Source organism: Cyphomyrmex costatus, unplaced genomic scaffold (genome assembly GCF_001594065.2).
Source record: "Cyphomyrmex costatus isolate MS0001 unplaced genomic scaffold, Ccosl1.0 scaffold255, whole genome shotgun sequence".
Classification (NCBI taxonomy): domain Eukaryota; kingdom Metazoa; phylum Arthropoda; class Insecta; order Hymenoptera; family Formicidae; genus Cyphomyrmex; species Cyphomyrmex costatus.
Genome location: NW_017276638.1, coordinates 38463 through 55167, shown reverse-complemented (window position 1 = coordinate 55167; position 16705 = coordinate 38463). Strand labels below are relative to the sequence as shown.

At 37.7% G+C, this 16705-nt stretch overlaps 1 protein-coding gene across 1 annotated transcript in view; it reads left to right on the top strand.

The window, feature by feature from the left end:
* The first annotated feature begins 2325 nt into the window (after nucleotides 1–2325).
* Nucleotides 2326–16705, top strand: part of cnc (NFE2 like bZIP transcription factor cap-n-collar) — a 49088-nt gene continuing 34708 nt past the window's right edge. Inside the window, exons 1-2 of the mRNA XM_018540625.1 lie at nucleotides 2326–2592; nucleotides 3054–3260. Coding sequence (XP_018396127.1) covers nucleotides 3204–3260 — 57 coding nt within the window. The 5' untranslated portion in view covers nucleotides 2326–2592; nucleotides 3054–3203. The remainder of the gene's footprint in view (nucleotides 2593–3053; nucleotides 3261–16705) is intronic.

Below are 16705 nucleotides of genomic sequence, written 5' to 3'. Positions count from 1 at the left end.
AATTTTTGACTGCTTAAATTTGTGATTAATTTTTTTAATCATTATCGACGACACGATTGGACTTAGATTCGATTCTCCAAGACTAGTTGATTGATCTATTCTAACGTGATTTACATTATTTAAAAAATTTTGTAAAAATATAAATTTGCGATAAACACATCATGAGTACTATCTGGATTATCGATTCGACCAACATTCGATTTACCAATTTTCTGTCAGCGAATTTGTTCTCTCGGATAGTTTCTTGTTTAACATCACAATATAAACGAAGACATTATAATTCGACTGTTTCTGCGATGGACTTGATTTTTACATCTGAAAAAGGCCAATCCAAGAGCCGAAACATGTCATCTGTGCGATTGATTTTGGTTTAATTATATTTCTAATCTTTTATATATAATTGATATCTTATTTACATTTATCGATATCTCTCGAATTGCCCTCCACTTAATCCTTTTTATTGTTTTCACTTAATGCTCTAATGAAATGTGGACCATTCTGGCAAATAACAATCATAAATAAGAAAATTCAATATGAATTGAAGCTCCTAAAAATCAAATATAATGTAACATTGCTCAATTACTTTCATAATTCATATTTTACACAAATAGATGTTTTAATTGTACGTTTATTATTTAAATATATAAAGTACGATAAATATATATGTTCACTTATTTCGTATTAAATATTTATCATGCAAATTATTGCTAATTTTTTTTACTTACGATATTTACTTATTTTTATCAAACAGTACATAAGTATAATAATATTAAAATTTTACAGATTTTTAGTCTCTATAAATAAATAGTTGAATTAATTTAATCATTTTTATTGAAAACTTTCTCTCCTTATAACATATCTATCGAATCATTTACAATGTGCAAAATTATTTTAGAATTAAGAAAAATAATAGTCTTACCTAGAGTGAGATTCTAAAAGAAATGACAAATGCTTTTTCGAAGCTTTTATTGTTTAAATATAAAAACTGTTATCTGTCTATTTGAGACATATGGAAGTACACTGTTAGTTATTTGTTATGCATTTTGGAAACTACGAACGATTCGAACAGTCTTGTTATCCATGTTATCTTTTCATGCACGCGCGAGGGATTACGCGGTTACGCGATTGGCTGTAGGGCGGGAACATACGAGGGCTGTTAGAACTAGCAGGTGGATCTCCAACAACATCCCTCTTTGTCCCTCAATTAGTTAAGTTTTTTTCCTCTCTCCACTCCCCTGAAAAATTTGTTCTACCCGTCGCTAGCTACCAGTTTTCGAGCGCCGCGCTTCGAATCTATTTTTGTCAAGTCATAAGTTTATTCGTTGCAGTGAAATATTGTGAAATTATTTTTTTCTCACAATTCATGTAGGCGTAATAAGGTCGTAATAAACAATTAATCACAATGCTGCTAATTATTTTGTTGATGGTGTGGATACAAGAAAAGCGAAAATGTCGAAGACTAACAATTTTGTTGTATATCAATGAACAATGATAATAATTTTAATATAGCTATAGAACGATAATTATTTTTTTAAATAAATAATGTGTGAAATAGAATCAAGTATCGCGATTATTCTTTTATATTATTATGAATATAGTCTAATACATGTAAATAATATCAATAATTAATGTGCCGTAATTACTAGTTTTTAGTTTTAGAGATCACATAGATATCAATCTGATTATATGGAAACATTTATTATTTTCCATTCCGATTCTTAATCTTTAATCTTTGCAAATATATAAAAGTATGCAAACGACTTTTATCTTTGAATTTAAATATAATATAAATAGCATATAAATATTCTGTATGCATAATTATATCATATATCTAATCATTATCGTAATATATCATTACATAATTATGTCATTTAACTTTTAACAATACAACAATGTAAAAATAGAACAAAAATTTACAAAGTGTTCCATAATGACTACATTGCTGGATGAAAATTATAGAATGTATACAAAGTAACAGTTGTCGATTTCGTGTCAGGACAAAGTTGCATAATAGGATGGATAAGAAACCTGTATAACATCGCAATCAGACGACTAATTAAGTATTCTTGGATGATCTCTACGTGAACCTTGCGACTACACGCGAACTTGTTTACGCTCGCTTATGTTTCATCGTGCCGCTTCAAAGCATGCATATTTCTCACGATGAATCATATAATATTAGAAACACGTCTCTTTTTCATCAATCGTCGTTCTTGAAACAATTTAGCTATAACAATAAGTTTCAATCGATCATCTCGAGCGAATATATAATTCTTTACAGGCGAATACATTCTCAGCTCTGGCAGTCAGAACGGAAGTGGAAGTAGCATCGTCGAAGAGGACGATCCGCTTCTCAACGAAGCATCGTTGGCTTTGGACAATCATCCTTTGGCTGATTTAACTGATGATTCTCTCGGTCTAAACGACACTCTAGGACTTGAGCATGATTTTACTTCAGAATTACTCGGAGGTAGTCTCTTGGAAAGCACCGGTGTAGAAGGTCTGCTTAGCAACGATACTCTGGGCTTGCCCGACGAATTTAATCTCGAAGAGGCGCTTCAGCTCGTTGGCCTCGATGAGGCTCAATCAGAGGTTTGTGGAACTTCGTATCTTCTATTTGAAAGTAACTACAATTTGACGCTTTGTGCAAAATAGTTAATATTTTGTCTGTATTACAGTACTAAGTTAGCCACTTTGCAAAAAATAACAAAATTGTATTTACTTTTATATTTAATTTTTATAAATATATCTTTTATAATACTGTTTATAATACAAACCGAAAATTCGTGTAAAATTAGCATTAATTATTTTGTTGATTCTTTTTTAATATAATAGTCTTTCTTCTCCAAACTCTATTTAAATATTATATTATATATATTATAATGACGTAATGTTCCATTAGTATATGCCTGATGTTATTTGAATCTCTTCGTGATGGAAAGATATTTATATACGTTGAATGTATTGGAATACTTAAATTTTATGTGATTAACGCGTTTCGCTCCTCGGTGAAGTTGCAATATTATGATCATTATATAAAGATTGATTATTAGGAAACGAAGCCGGAAGTGAAGAAGAAGAAGAAGAAAGAAGATACCACCGAGGACTCCGCAAGTGCAGAGGGCGACGCGGCTATTACCGCCTCGAGTAACGCCGAGGTCGCGAAGTCATCTTCTAGGTGCGAGGATCCCGAGACCGGCGACATGATTCACACACCGCAGTTTCATCATCCCCATCATCCACACCACCGCTCCTTCCAGGTACGAGCGACCCTGATTTCATTGCCTGTAGGTTAGAACCAAGGCCAGTGCCTCTCATTACTGCGTATACAATGTCACTATGATTGCGACAATGTATAATGATTTATGTACAAAGTACACAGGCTTCTCCTATCGAACGTACATGTCGTTATAAATGAATCAATGAAAAATTATCTTGAACTATCCGACGCGGTTTCTAATCGAGTGTCATGGATGTTGAATTATCGTCACTGTAATAACAATCTCCGATGTCGCTTAATACATCTCAATAATCTTTATGTAAACAAATTGCCTAGGCTTAACTTTATTTTAAATCATTTTGCACTTAGAGCAGGTGTATGCTTTGATACGGCTGTGATGTAAGATGGTCTAACTTGACGTTTAACTAGAGCGACCTTTCTGTCGTCTTGATACTTTTAGTTCGTAATATACGCGGTTGTAGTTTTGAGAGACGCTGAAAGTGCTGCGAATGTTGTCGCCGGGAATAACCGCCGCATTTGCGATTTTTCGACATTCCTTTAATGAGAGGTTCGCAATGACGCGCGATGATACCACACGGTACAGCCGGTGATATACGAAGTAGGAAACAAACGTCGGGAAGATAAGAACGGCGCGCATAGTTAGAGCGGCGTTTACGATCCATAAACGGGACACTCTTTATTTACAACGTTGACCGCGAAAACGCCGTGGCTCCATTCCCGCGGCGCACACCCCCTTTTAAGAGGCCCCCATAATTATACGTCGTAACGGTATTTTTTATAATGTAATAACGCAATTGAAAATGGATCACTTCTGTATCTATATCACGAAAAAAATTAATTTTGGAAACTTTAATTTTTACGATTATTATTGTTATACCATTAAAATAATATAACACACAGAAATCTGAAATACAAATAATTTGGAGCAAAATTCTAGTTCGAAAAAAACATATTTGAGATTTTTTTTTACAAAACTCTTGGTGATACAATATTTTTAATAGTTAATAAAAAAGTTTCAAAATATTCTTTTGTTTTTATTGTTATAATTACGCTTTAAGTACATGTTTACTGTAGTATTTTGCAATTTAATGTTGCGCGTTTAGTTTTCATTAAGGATACCAAATATTTTCATTAAAGATATCAAAATATCTTATATGCATCTCTCCTTTAAAACTTCAATGCGATTGCATTGCTGAATCTGTGTACCGATTCTTTCACAAGTTTCATGCCTATACAACAATCTAAACACGGCAATCATAAATGGCCGTTACAACTTGTTTTAATAGGAGTATTATACTGTCATTTTGGACAGTTAAAGTGTGCTGTTTATATTTGGTGGCAATCGCAGATTTCCGCATTTTTTTACAGTCGCAAAAGGCTAGCTTGTTGATTATAATTATTACTTGTTGGGTTACTATGTGCTTGTATAACTTGCTATATCGCTGTAAGAGATCTTTCCGGAAGAATTCGTTTATGATTTATTACCAGTGACAATTTGCTCAACGTAATATACTGCAATGGTACACAACAATTTATTTCTTTACGATTTAAAAAAATTCAGTGATAATTAACGACGATAATCGTTTTCGAGAAAGAACTCCACTTGCTATAATTAATGCTTTTTATTTCTTTTTTAATAATTGGGATATTTTGGATACCGTATCTGTTTCTCAAGAAATTAAAATAATCGTTAAAAGAGACTTTCTTTTCACGTTTTCAAAAATTATTTTTTTACTCCAGAGTACAAGTTATGGTATCTATTCTCATTTAGTACTTTATTTATAAGGGATATCGCACGGCATTTCAGATTCTTTCCTCATTATCGCTTTATAGCATTATAGAATTTTATAGCACGCGCGAAACAAGTTTTAGATTCGAATGGATCATACCCATTAGAGAAAGCTATGCGCGTAAGCCTGATACTTCTTGAGCCGCCTGTTTTATTCGCGGCGTGTGTTTTATATAAAACATAAATTAAACTTTATCACAGACAGTAGCTGGACGATAATGCAAATGGCAATTCGATTATAGTTGTATATACAAACGTAATATAATAATCGTTTTCTTATCTTTTTAATAACTCAGAAACGTGAAACCAGGAACCATTGCTTGCCAAGAAAAGCAAATAATAACATGAATTACTTTTTATATCAGATCTATAAAAAGAATGCACTTATTTTAATGCATTGAAATGTTAATAATAAATCTTACCATATACATTTACACATATATTAATATCTATATTTATATATACCTATCAATACATTTATTTATATTTTAATACATTTACTTGTATTGAATTCGAAATAAACACACATTAGATCCTTAAAATGCATGAGCGGGTCAATCAAGTGTACGTAAGACATAACTCAAGATGAAGCCACGCTATGAACTGAAAATCATCCTGAGGAACCCTTCTAGAAAGTTGACGTTTCCCTGGACTTGAATTCCGACACTGTTGTCCGGAGCACATCATACAATGCGTCCCGTCGAGAAATCACGTCGTTGTAAGAGAAGACGATCGTGACAATGACCTACCAGGATAGTCCACGGCGAGTCCATCCAGCGTGAGACGTGACGCAACGCGTACGTGTGACTTCTTCGCGTGCACGTGGAGGAGCAAGTCTGAAAAGACCCGCCAATGGGAGAGGTGGCACGGGCCCCTACTACTATGAACCGCGGTGGACGCGATCGCGATGTTTGTGATCCTGAACGTCGGCGCTGACATTCGCGGACGACACGCGGCTGGAAGTGAACGCTAATCTCGCGGAAAAGTCACCTCCGACGATCACCTGAGGGAAGGCGAATCTCGCTTGGCGAACATCCGCTTCGTAGATGAGCGCGATAAACGGTTGCGGAAGGTTTCTTTATACTCGAGCGCGATTCCGCCGATAGTGCGACGTTCAAACGGTTCTCGCAGAAGGAGAAGAAAAAGAAGTTAAGATCTCGAGCTGGGAGACCACGCCTTCGAGGATACCAACCGAGTTTCCCGCCCAGACATCGCCGGGAAGACACTTTGTATTGTCAATGAAAAACTGGTTGCAAAATGAGATCGTTGGACTTCCGCGACCGCTCTGTTCCAGCCTTGTATATTTGACGAGCCGGTGGCTCTACCGTCGCGAGGTTGATAATTTGCATAAAGTTTCGTACGTCTGCGGTCTAATCTCAAGGATCTTGAATCGGTGTTACGTGAACAGTAAATTCTACGATGCGTAATACGCTATCGAGACGGAGATTAAACTACGTGAGATATAAGTGTGCGAGTGATAAAGCTACCTAGTACAATGACTATCTCTATGAAACGCATCACGTTCATTTGTACGAGGCTCGAAGCGATTTGAACGAGGCCAAGAAACCCTTCTCACGTCACTTCGTGAGACCGCCCACGTTGAATACACAAATCTCCTCGTCGTACCTCTCAAAATGATATTTTATGTATCGCAGAATCGCTAATGGACTGAAATATCCGAATGCAGGAATAACATCCTGGAATAACGCGATACTATTCACTAAGAAAAAAACCGTACCTGATTAAAATTAATTCAAATTTGCGTGCCAACGGATAAATGTGCAATTCTTGCCGCGGGATGGAAGTTTTATGAAAAAAAAGAAAAAAAAGGTCGTGTGAAGAAAGTTGTTACTTTAATAGTATTTGATTAATTTCACGTCAGTACCCGGTGCGTATCTCGTGCCTAATTTATATTTTGAGTGAAAAAGATACACATGAACGACGTGCAGCAAGCCCTCGTCAAACCTCATCCGCAGACGAACGAGCACACGTACCAAGGAAATACAGAATGTTGGAGTCTGATATTGGACGAAGGTCTTTTGCAGGTAGATTACGTTAATTGCGCAATATTAGCGATAGCCAAATAAAAATTCATAATATGATAACAGATACGATAACCCCATCACACGCGTATGTGGATTCAACGAATAAATAGGTAGAGATTGGCGGCAAGGTCTCGTGAGCAAGGCTCCGTGGATAAAAAAGACGTATCGGAATTAATAGCTAGGAATACTTAGCGATGGACTGTGTTCACTGCAATTAATTCGAGAAACGTAACCTGTTTTTCTTACGGAAAAAAAAAAAAAAAAAAAAAACTACTCAGCTTTTGTATTCAGACTCTAACTAAACGCAAATTATTCGCGAAACGTTGGAAGTAAACCTAAATATACAACGGCTGTCTTACATGAGAATGTGACGTGTAATAATTAGAAGGATTAAAATAACCAGTCAAAATGGCGTTTGTTTTTACCAAATCTCGATCGCGTTTTATAATGAGGCATTGTAACTGTACGTAGCTTTATTTGAGGATACGTATGTTAAAGAGCGGTTTATAGTTTGACATGTCGCTAAAATTCGCTTCCATAGTGATCATGCGTGCGCGTGCACACGCACGCACACACACACACACACACACACACACACACACACACACATACAGTCATGCGACCTTGCATCCCGCACATGTAGAACTGTCATTACACGCAACCGCCGTCGGAGAAGTATTACATACTCCGCACGCCGCGTCCGTGGGTCTTTCAATACGTAATGAGTACACTAAATTAATATATTCCTACGCCCGGGACCTTTGCCTACGGAGGAGGATGTGTCGTGCGTATTATATGGAAGGCTTACGCAAGAAAACGCGCCGTCGCCGCTCGCGAGCCATATCATTTTTGGAGCTGCTCTCTCACGCGACCGTCATATTAACACTGACCTCAGTCACCTGTAATTGCTACATGTTAGCGTATACATCGGAGATACAAACGACGGACACGTAATGCGACCCATTACAGTCGGGTGGCACACGTTCCGACGTTATCGTCGGATCCTTTTTTTCTTTTTTTTTTATTTCCTTTGTGAGGAGAAAGCTGCTTCTACGAGAGCCTCGGGTATGTGGTAGAGCTTTGGTTTCACGCGAACTTTTTTCATCCACTTCTATCACAGACGGTTCATAGTCTTCATCACATATGTGTCTTAGAAATTATGAATTATTTGCGTTTGAAGATGTAGGAAATCGTGTGATTATATTAATTTCATTGAGTATACTTGTAATATGTTACGCAAAATATATCAGAAGTTTATGCTAGTGTAAAGAAGACGTCCTTGATATATAAATCTTGATTTTTAATTCTTACTCTTTATAAATTATGTAGTCATTTTTTATGAAGTTTATTGAGCTCATGCTCTCGAAGGACAATTGAATACGCATAACAGATCGGATTGTGCACTAAATTAGAAAAAGTATATTGAAATCATCTATCTATTTGAGCGAATCATTAGAATAAATTCATTTGTCATATTTTATACAATAGTTTAGGCTTCAAAAAATGACATCCTTTGAAATGCGAAAGGATAAGAAAGGCCGCAGAAAGGAAAGTGTAGAAAAGTTCTTAACCATCTATCTTGTAAACAGCTGGTAAGAATTCGTAAGTATTCGGCAGGTACCTGTGTGTAGCAGGTTTCTCGCTTGAATGTGGCGATTTCGAAGTTTTAAAATACCAAAGGTGACCGAAACTCTGACAACAGTATAGGATCCTCCAGAGGACATTCTTTCCCCACAATTAAATTGGATTATCCCAAAGAGATTGTCTTCTTTATAGATTACAATAATGACGTTTCATTCAAACCGTAACCGAGACCAATGTCTGCCATTAAAGCTACAAGTATAAAAGAAAACTTTTATTTTGTTATGAAACGAATTTTCTGAAAGAAATGTTAATGGCATTCGCAGGACAAATCTAGGAAAATGTGATTAATAAATTTTTTCGAAATTTCAAAATATCGAAATTATGAAATTTTGTCTTAAATCTTTATTGCTAAATTATTTAGTAAACTTTTTTTATTCGGAGTACAAATTAGTTCGGTATACGATAATTAATTTTTTCTTTTTCATAATTTCACAAGCAATAATGACGAATAAATTGTTCAGAATAATGTAAAAAGTAATGAATAATTGCTATTTTTTATCATTATAATATTTATTATTTGTGTGCGTGTGCGTATGTGTGTGATACATCAAATTTAAAGTTTATTTTTCCACTACTGCGAGATCCACGGAATACATACTTAAATCGCTCAATACAGCAGAGGGATTAATTATAAAAGAATAATTAGTAATTAAGCATACAAAGATATAAAGTAGGTAGATGTTCGCCTGCGGGTAACGAGAACTCGCAATGTCTTAGAAGTTCCATGTAAATAATGAGAGAATGAATTCAAATATGTCAAGACGTGATAATAATTACCACTGCAACAGGCACCCGCAGGGTCCGACAAACACAGAGTGTAGGAAGTAACTAACTTGAAATAATTAAAATATCCTTATTATAATAAAAAGTCTTTGAGAGGATGGAAGTGGTAGATATATATTTTAATGTAAGAAATGTCCATCTCATTCTGTGGCTTGTTTTTTTTGTTGCATTTGTTCATTATACTTAAATACGTAATGCAATAAGACAAGTCTATTAACTCTTTGGCCATAATTGGGAAAACATAGGTATATGTTGCAAAATGTATTACTATACATATATAACGCAGCTGGATTAATCCTTTAAAAAACCATGCATATCCTTTTAATAAATGCGAACATCTAGAACAAATTGTCTGGCAATATATTACCAGAAATGATAAAAGAAAATTGATTAATTGTTAAGTTTATTTTTCTTTTCTTTTTTTCTTGATAATTACAGCGACACATACATATTTAAAAAAAAAAGTATTTTTTCTACGAAGACTATGCACGTGTGATTTTTAAATAAGTAGAATATTTCTTAACTTATTTAAAAATAAAAAAACATGAATATATGTACATCTTAAACTGATCGTTTTCAAAGTACAGATTATTATAATTGAGAAAAAAATATAAATATTTCAAAAAGAAAATTCTTAGAATTTATTCAGGTAAATCTAAAATTTAATTTATTCAAGTTTAATGTGCATGCATGTAGTAATAGAAACCATTTTCTCTAATATCTATGATACATTTTTACACTCATCTATATTTTGAAAAACGAAACGGTTTAGGACATATGTTCATAGGATCTATTCTTTCTAAAATAAATCAAAAGGAATGTCTTCGTCAATTTTTTTTACTTACTAAGAATCACTTTGTATATATAAACACTAATTAGATATATTTGTATATCTATATATATTTATGTTTATAAATATGGCATGTATTTATATAAATATTTGAAAAAAGTATTCTTTAATATGAAAAAATGAGTGACGCAATATAAGTTGATTGCTAGATAATTATGTGGAGCCAATCAACTAGTATATCGGTATATAAATAAATCTATATTGCCGTTCGTCGCACTATTGGATAACGCGGTATCGCGCCTGCGGCTCGGTCTCATAATCGGAGAATCAGAGAACTACCAGCTGACCTTTGGCCGTGATTGACGGGGACTTCTCCGTCGTATATATCTTTACACAAGGATTTGCTAGGCCGTGAGCGGCCGGTAGCGTGCTATTTGCCGTGGCACTTGAATATTTGCTTAGAACCTCGAGCGCCGGAGGAGGGCTCTCCAGGTATCCTTGGACTGCCGAACAATATTTACGTATAACACCGAGTTACGAATCGAGAAAGAAAGAAAGCCGGCGGACGGAGGATCGCGGCAGGGAAAGAAGTGAGTGCGGGGGAGATAAAGGAGCAGAGAAAGAAGATCGTGAGAGAGGGCTATCCGGCGTGATGGAAACAGAGACGGAGTGGCGGATTGCGAGACCGAAGAGACCGTAAGACGAAATTAATAAGAGAAACGAAATGTATGCTATGGAAATGAGAAAGACGATGGGAGAGAGACGCGCTCCTCTCGGACATTAGGATGCACTTGTGGCGGATAGTCGGAGGAACTTGGCGCGCGAGCGTAAACCCGCCGGCCGCGGTAACCCACGCCGCTGTACATTAATCTGATGACTATGAATCCGAATGAATCATAATTAATATCCTCGCCCATTAATCGTAAGAGTACAGCAGCGACCACGGTAATGCACACGTTTTTCTCGCGTACCTGTCTTTAATTAGTACTTGCCGATGACGCATTACCGAGATCGCCGTTTCCGGCCGCCCGCCGCGCCGGTGTGTCTCGACAAAACGGTGCACATAACATCCGGTATTTATCGAAATTCGCGATACAGTCGGCAGTAGAAATCGTCCGCCTGTTCAGGAACATTTGTGAAATTTATTTCCTTCTTTCCGCATTAAGATCAATTTCATTCTTAATGTCGGTTCCATCAACATGTCGCGTCTGATGATATAAATTTATCTCACATCTTTCTATTTTCGCTCCTTTAAATTGAAATGACAATAGTAACAAGTTTATCTTATTATTAATGATTCTATTAGACACACGTAGACGTAGGCAGTCTCAAGATAATTGCAATTATTTACTTTGGCGTATTAATTAACTGGAAATGTTGCTCACTCATGATAATACGAAATTTCATTGCGTTATACGAGCGCACGTTCATAAAATCCATGATGCACGTCAATTTCAGTAATATCAAAAGTTTCACGAGAAAGTTAAGTTTTTAGCGCACTTCTGTCGTCCGTAAATTCCTTCATACGCGCACCCCGACAAGGCAATTTTCACCAAGAACCAAGAAACGCGACGGGGCGTCACAGTCCGTTCCGTTCGCCAGGATTCCAAGCAGCTGCTGGACTTATGCGCTGTGAAATGCATAATGCGCCTCCGCGGCTGGGGCTATCTAGGATGTGTGAAACGAATTTCTGGCTTCGTATGGTCATTGAGGCCACGCGTGGATGCAACAAAGACAACAGACAATATCGACATCTGTGAATGTTGAACGAGGCGCTTCGATGTAATTTTCAGTGATTTCACTAATTAATCCTTCGCCGGCGATATGGAGTCTTCAAAGGCACCATCGATACTTTGATGGTAAATTCTAATGATTTAAGTCTGTGAAAAATTATTGAAATATAATCCAACTTCTATGATAGTAAAAACTCGTTGAAGCTTTGACAAGTAGGGTAACTGTCTCTATTACTGTATGTGTCCCTATTAGTGCCTTTGTATTTAAATAAATCATAAAGAAAATTAGCACAAATAAATAAGATAAAAGACTTTGTTGAGTTAAATTATTAATGAATATGATACCAAAGATAATATATTTTATTTTTTAACTATTAAAGTATAATAAATATTTTGTCGAAAGACATGAGATATGAGTCCAACAACACCGCAAGATTTTAAATTTGTCTTTATTTTAGGTTTTTCATTATCTAGTTAACTTGTGGTTAAGTTTAACATGATGTTTCACCCAATGGACTTTGTTCATGACATCACAGATGAAGTCCATTGGATGAAACATCAGGTTAAGCCTAATCATAAATTAATAATGGATAATGAAAAACCGGACCTCAGTGTGTTGTGTATGGAAACTGAGAGCGTGTTGAGTGTACATTGAAATTGTAAGTAATTAAAAAGATGCTTTATGCAACATTAACTTAAACAATTAGCTTACATTTGTTATCTGTTTCTGTGCGTTAAAATGAGTCAATGTGGATAGGCACACAAATTAGCGGCACATTAAGTAATGGAGCCATTGTCCCTTTTAAAAGGATACACTAATAAGAACAAAACAATTTTTTTTTTATCAAAAACATAAAATATATTGACATTTTTTTAGATTAAAAGATATTATAAGAAAACAAAATAATTGAAAAATCAATGATTGATTTCACGCAGACAAAATTAAAGCTACAATATTTAATAATACAGTGACGAACAATTTAAAGGTACACTGGGATTTAAAGGTACAGGGACGGTGTTCTATTGTGACTAGAATTTTTTCAGATTTTTATATAGCCCGAGAGAAGAAAAAAATTGTTTTGCTTCTTTCAAAGCCCCCTAACGAAAGAGTTAAAATTCCATACTGCCGGTGGAGGGTTAAGGATAGTCTCTTGCTGATCAAACTACGCAACCTTGGACGAGATACGATCGAACGGTCCTGTCATTACAAATATATACATATGATCACGAAAGCTTGGGAAAAATGTCTAGCTCGATGAGGAATGAATCGGGGGTACGCAGACATAAATATATTTTTTTCCACATACCACGATACGTATAAAGGGTGAGGGGCTGAATCCGTATCCATCAATATTTTCATTCACAACCTTCGTGACAGAAACGAGCTTTGCCAGCAGTCACGTACGAAAACACACGCGTCGTGTTGAGGTGAAAAGTAGGTAACTCGAGGTAACTGATCGAGAACCGTAGAGAGAGAGACGATGGGTTAAATGACGGTGATGGCAGGTGTCAAGCGGTCAGTTGATCACTGTCAAATAGATCGAAATAGTTTCGCTGCAGTCGCGACGTTATATAGGCGGAATAAAAACAAAATTGCAGACGACAATCCTGAAAGGAGAGACTGATCGCGTTTTATGGCGTTTTAAAGAGAGGTGACCGAACGAGAGAAACAGACGAGCATGATATTTCCATGAAGCAGATTCGGCGCAAAAAAAAAAAGGACCATAACGATAAACCCATTAATTTAAATATCGCGCGTGCATTGTTTTGTTGATAATTGATAGTTGTCGATTAAACTGTTCTCATTATTAGTATAATAGAGTTGATTTCAAGATTGTTTTCATATTGGAAACCGTACCCGATTAAAGTAGTGCGATGAATGATAATATACAAGTGCAAATACTGGCGATGAATGCGCTTTCTAACGAACCGGAGTAACATCAGTTTTATACAAATCTCAGAAATCTGTTTCTACGCGAATCTCTTGTGATGGATTTGATAAGGCATCGGAGATTGTTGCGATATTAATGAATACCAGAAGAAAAAGAGCACATAGCTGCAAGGGAAAAGGGGGGTAAAGAGAGGAAACAGAGAAAGAGAGAGAGAGAGAGAGAGAGAAACCTCGGAAGAAATCTAGCGAGTCCTCGACAGCGCGTTTCAAACATCTGCCGCCGTAGATATCTTTCCTGGCAGTCTCTCGCAGATTCATATACGTTCCGCGACGACTCTGCCGTGCACGCGAAGCGAGATCATACACAGCCGTGGAAGAAGCGCACATACGTGAGCGCCGTACATGAGGCCGTACGTACTGTGTGTGGTACATAAATCATAAGCGCCAGTAGCTGAGGAGGAATGCGTAGCGTAACGTTCGTTTACCACACACGTATAGATATACCGGACCAATCTGGAGACGTGGATTCGTCAGAATGAACGTTATGTCGGGCAGCCCCAACGGCTGTCCAATAAATCACGCATCGTGCATCTAATCGCGTGATTAACAGCCGGCAAGTCTTCGCGTATATATACGACATCGCCCGCATCCTTATGAGAATTCCGCTGTAGTTTATAATGGCAGGTTGAGCGTATTGTATTGATATTCGCATTGTGGACGGAGGATCAGATAAAATCGCCAATTAAAAAAAGTCCGCGCAATCGCATCTTTATCTCTCCTTCAAATTGATCCCAACCCGTTCGAGGACTCCGGTTTCTGCGATTGCGGCGCGCGGCCACGACGTCCGTTAACGATCTTCGTCACGGATTAATCCGCCACGAGGTATAACGAATCTCGAGTATTCCCGACGATGATTGAAAACTGGAAGTCGCGTCCCGGCGCGGCGGAAAGCTGGTCGCGCACCTCGCCGTGTCGCGCGGGACAGAGTAATCGGGCCGCCTGTCTTCTCGCGCGGCGGCGGCAGCGGGACAGAAAACAGGGGGGAACTAAAAGAGAGAACGAGTAAGAGAGAGGCGGAGAGCTAGGCTTTAAACGACGGCGCGCGCTTTTTTCCTATAACTCAATCACGGCCGTTACGTCGAACCAGGATGAGCCGTAAAGTCCGGCCATTAGAAACGCGCGGTGTGCGCGTCGCGCTGCACGACAAATCGCCGGTGGAACAAAAGTCCCCCGTCCTACATTTCGCCGCGCGCCGCGCGGCCTTACACACAGGCCCCGGCAGATGCGCTGACAAGCGAGAATCGCCTTAAAGGCGTCGCGCTCGACAGATTGCACTGGCGACTGATTGATGCACCCGTGAACAACAATCCAAGCGGGGCCCCGGCCGCGCACAGCCAGCCGCGCGCGGCAGCGCTTCCCTATTCATCTTCTTCTTGCGCCCAGGCGCATTAGCGACAATACCTATGTGCATTAAGCGCCGGTGTGGGTACGGTACGTACCCAGGCCAAGCACCACTACCGCGCTTACGCCACCGCGCCGCGCCGCGCCGCGCGATATACAGCCTCGCGTCTCTCTTTGCCCCCGCCCCCCCCCCTTCCTCGCCCCGACTTGTCGAGCGGGACAGGAAGAAATCAAGAAATTTCGTGAAAGTACGCGACTGTTCTCTCACAATTAGCGGACAAATCGTGATTCTCTTCGCGCGCATGTCGCCGAGAGAGAGATTTTTACACTCCTCGACCGTATGAAATTTACAGACGCTTTTTCCTCGAAAGCGTAAAACGCGCGTCGCGAGAGAGGAATCGAAGATAACTCCGCGTTTCCTGTTGTTACGCACTGCTACCAAGTTGTATACATAGATATAAGAAATATGCTAAAACACACACACACACACGATACTTATTATTTTCCCGTGTGATATACCGTTTAATATGATCATTTGTACATTTATTTCACATTTACATGATACACGTAACGTATATTTTACATGTATTGGCGAAGACACAATTGATGACACAAATGAAAAATAGTACAGTTGTAATTTTTTTGAGCAGAAACAGTCACACATTATATCGTTCCAGCGAATCGGCTCCGCTCCTCTCCTCTGTCGTAAAAACTTATTTAGTAGCCACTTATAAACATGCAGTACGTTCCTTAATCATAAATTTCGCCTGTCATAATTTCCGCATTGATTGACACGCGATCACGATCGATGCCCTTACAAGAGAGGAAAAGGATACTTTTGACACGTAGTACCTCTGTTATTAATATCCTTTACCGATCTTGCGTGCAGCCAACACCTACACGATCAGCGGGGTTCCTCTTTGGAATCCAGGTGTCTATCTGGTTGACATTTGACAGGCACGACGGCTACGAGATCCCTCTTGTGTGACATTCGATCGATCGATGTTTGATTCTATGATAATAGAATGTACCAGATAAGATAATTGCTACGACAGTCAACGAACACGTAAATTTCGTGGATTTGGTTTCAAACGCGAACGAATGGTCAACATGTGAAGAATTCAATAAAATTGCGATATTTTAATTATACAAATTATATAAGCTTGGAAAGAAAAGGGCACTAGGAATCAAGCGCAGATAACTTTAGATTTTAAATTAACATCAGATTTTATTTCTCAGTTGTGGGGGAGCTCACTATGATTAAACATCATTTGATACTTTATGTTATTTTTTATTTATAATTTATTTACGTAATTTACATTGTCTCTGAAGAAGGTTAAAAAATGAACTGAACCATGTAAGCACAATTGTTATAATAAATAAGTTTT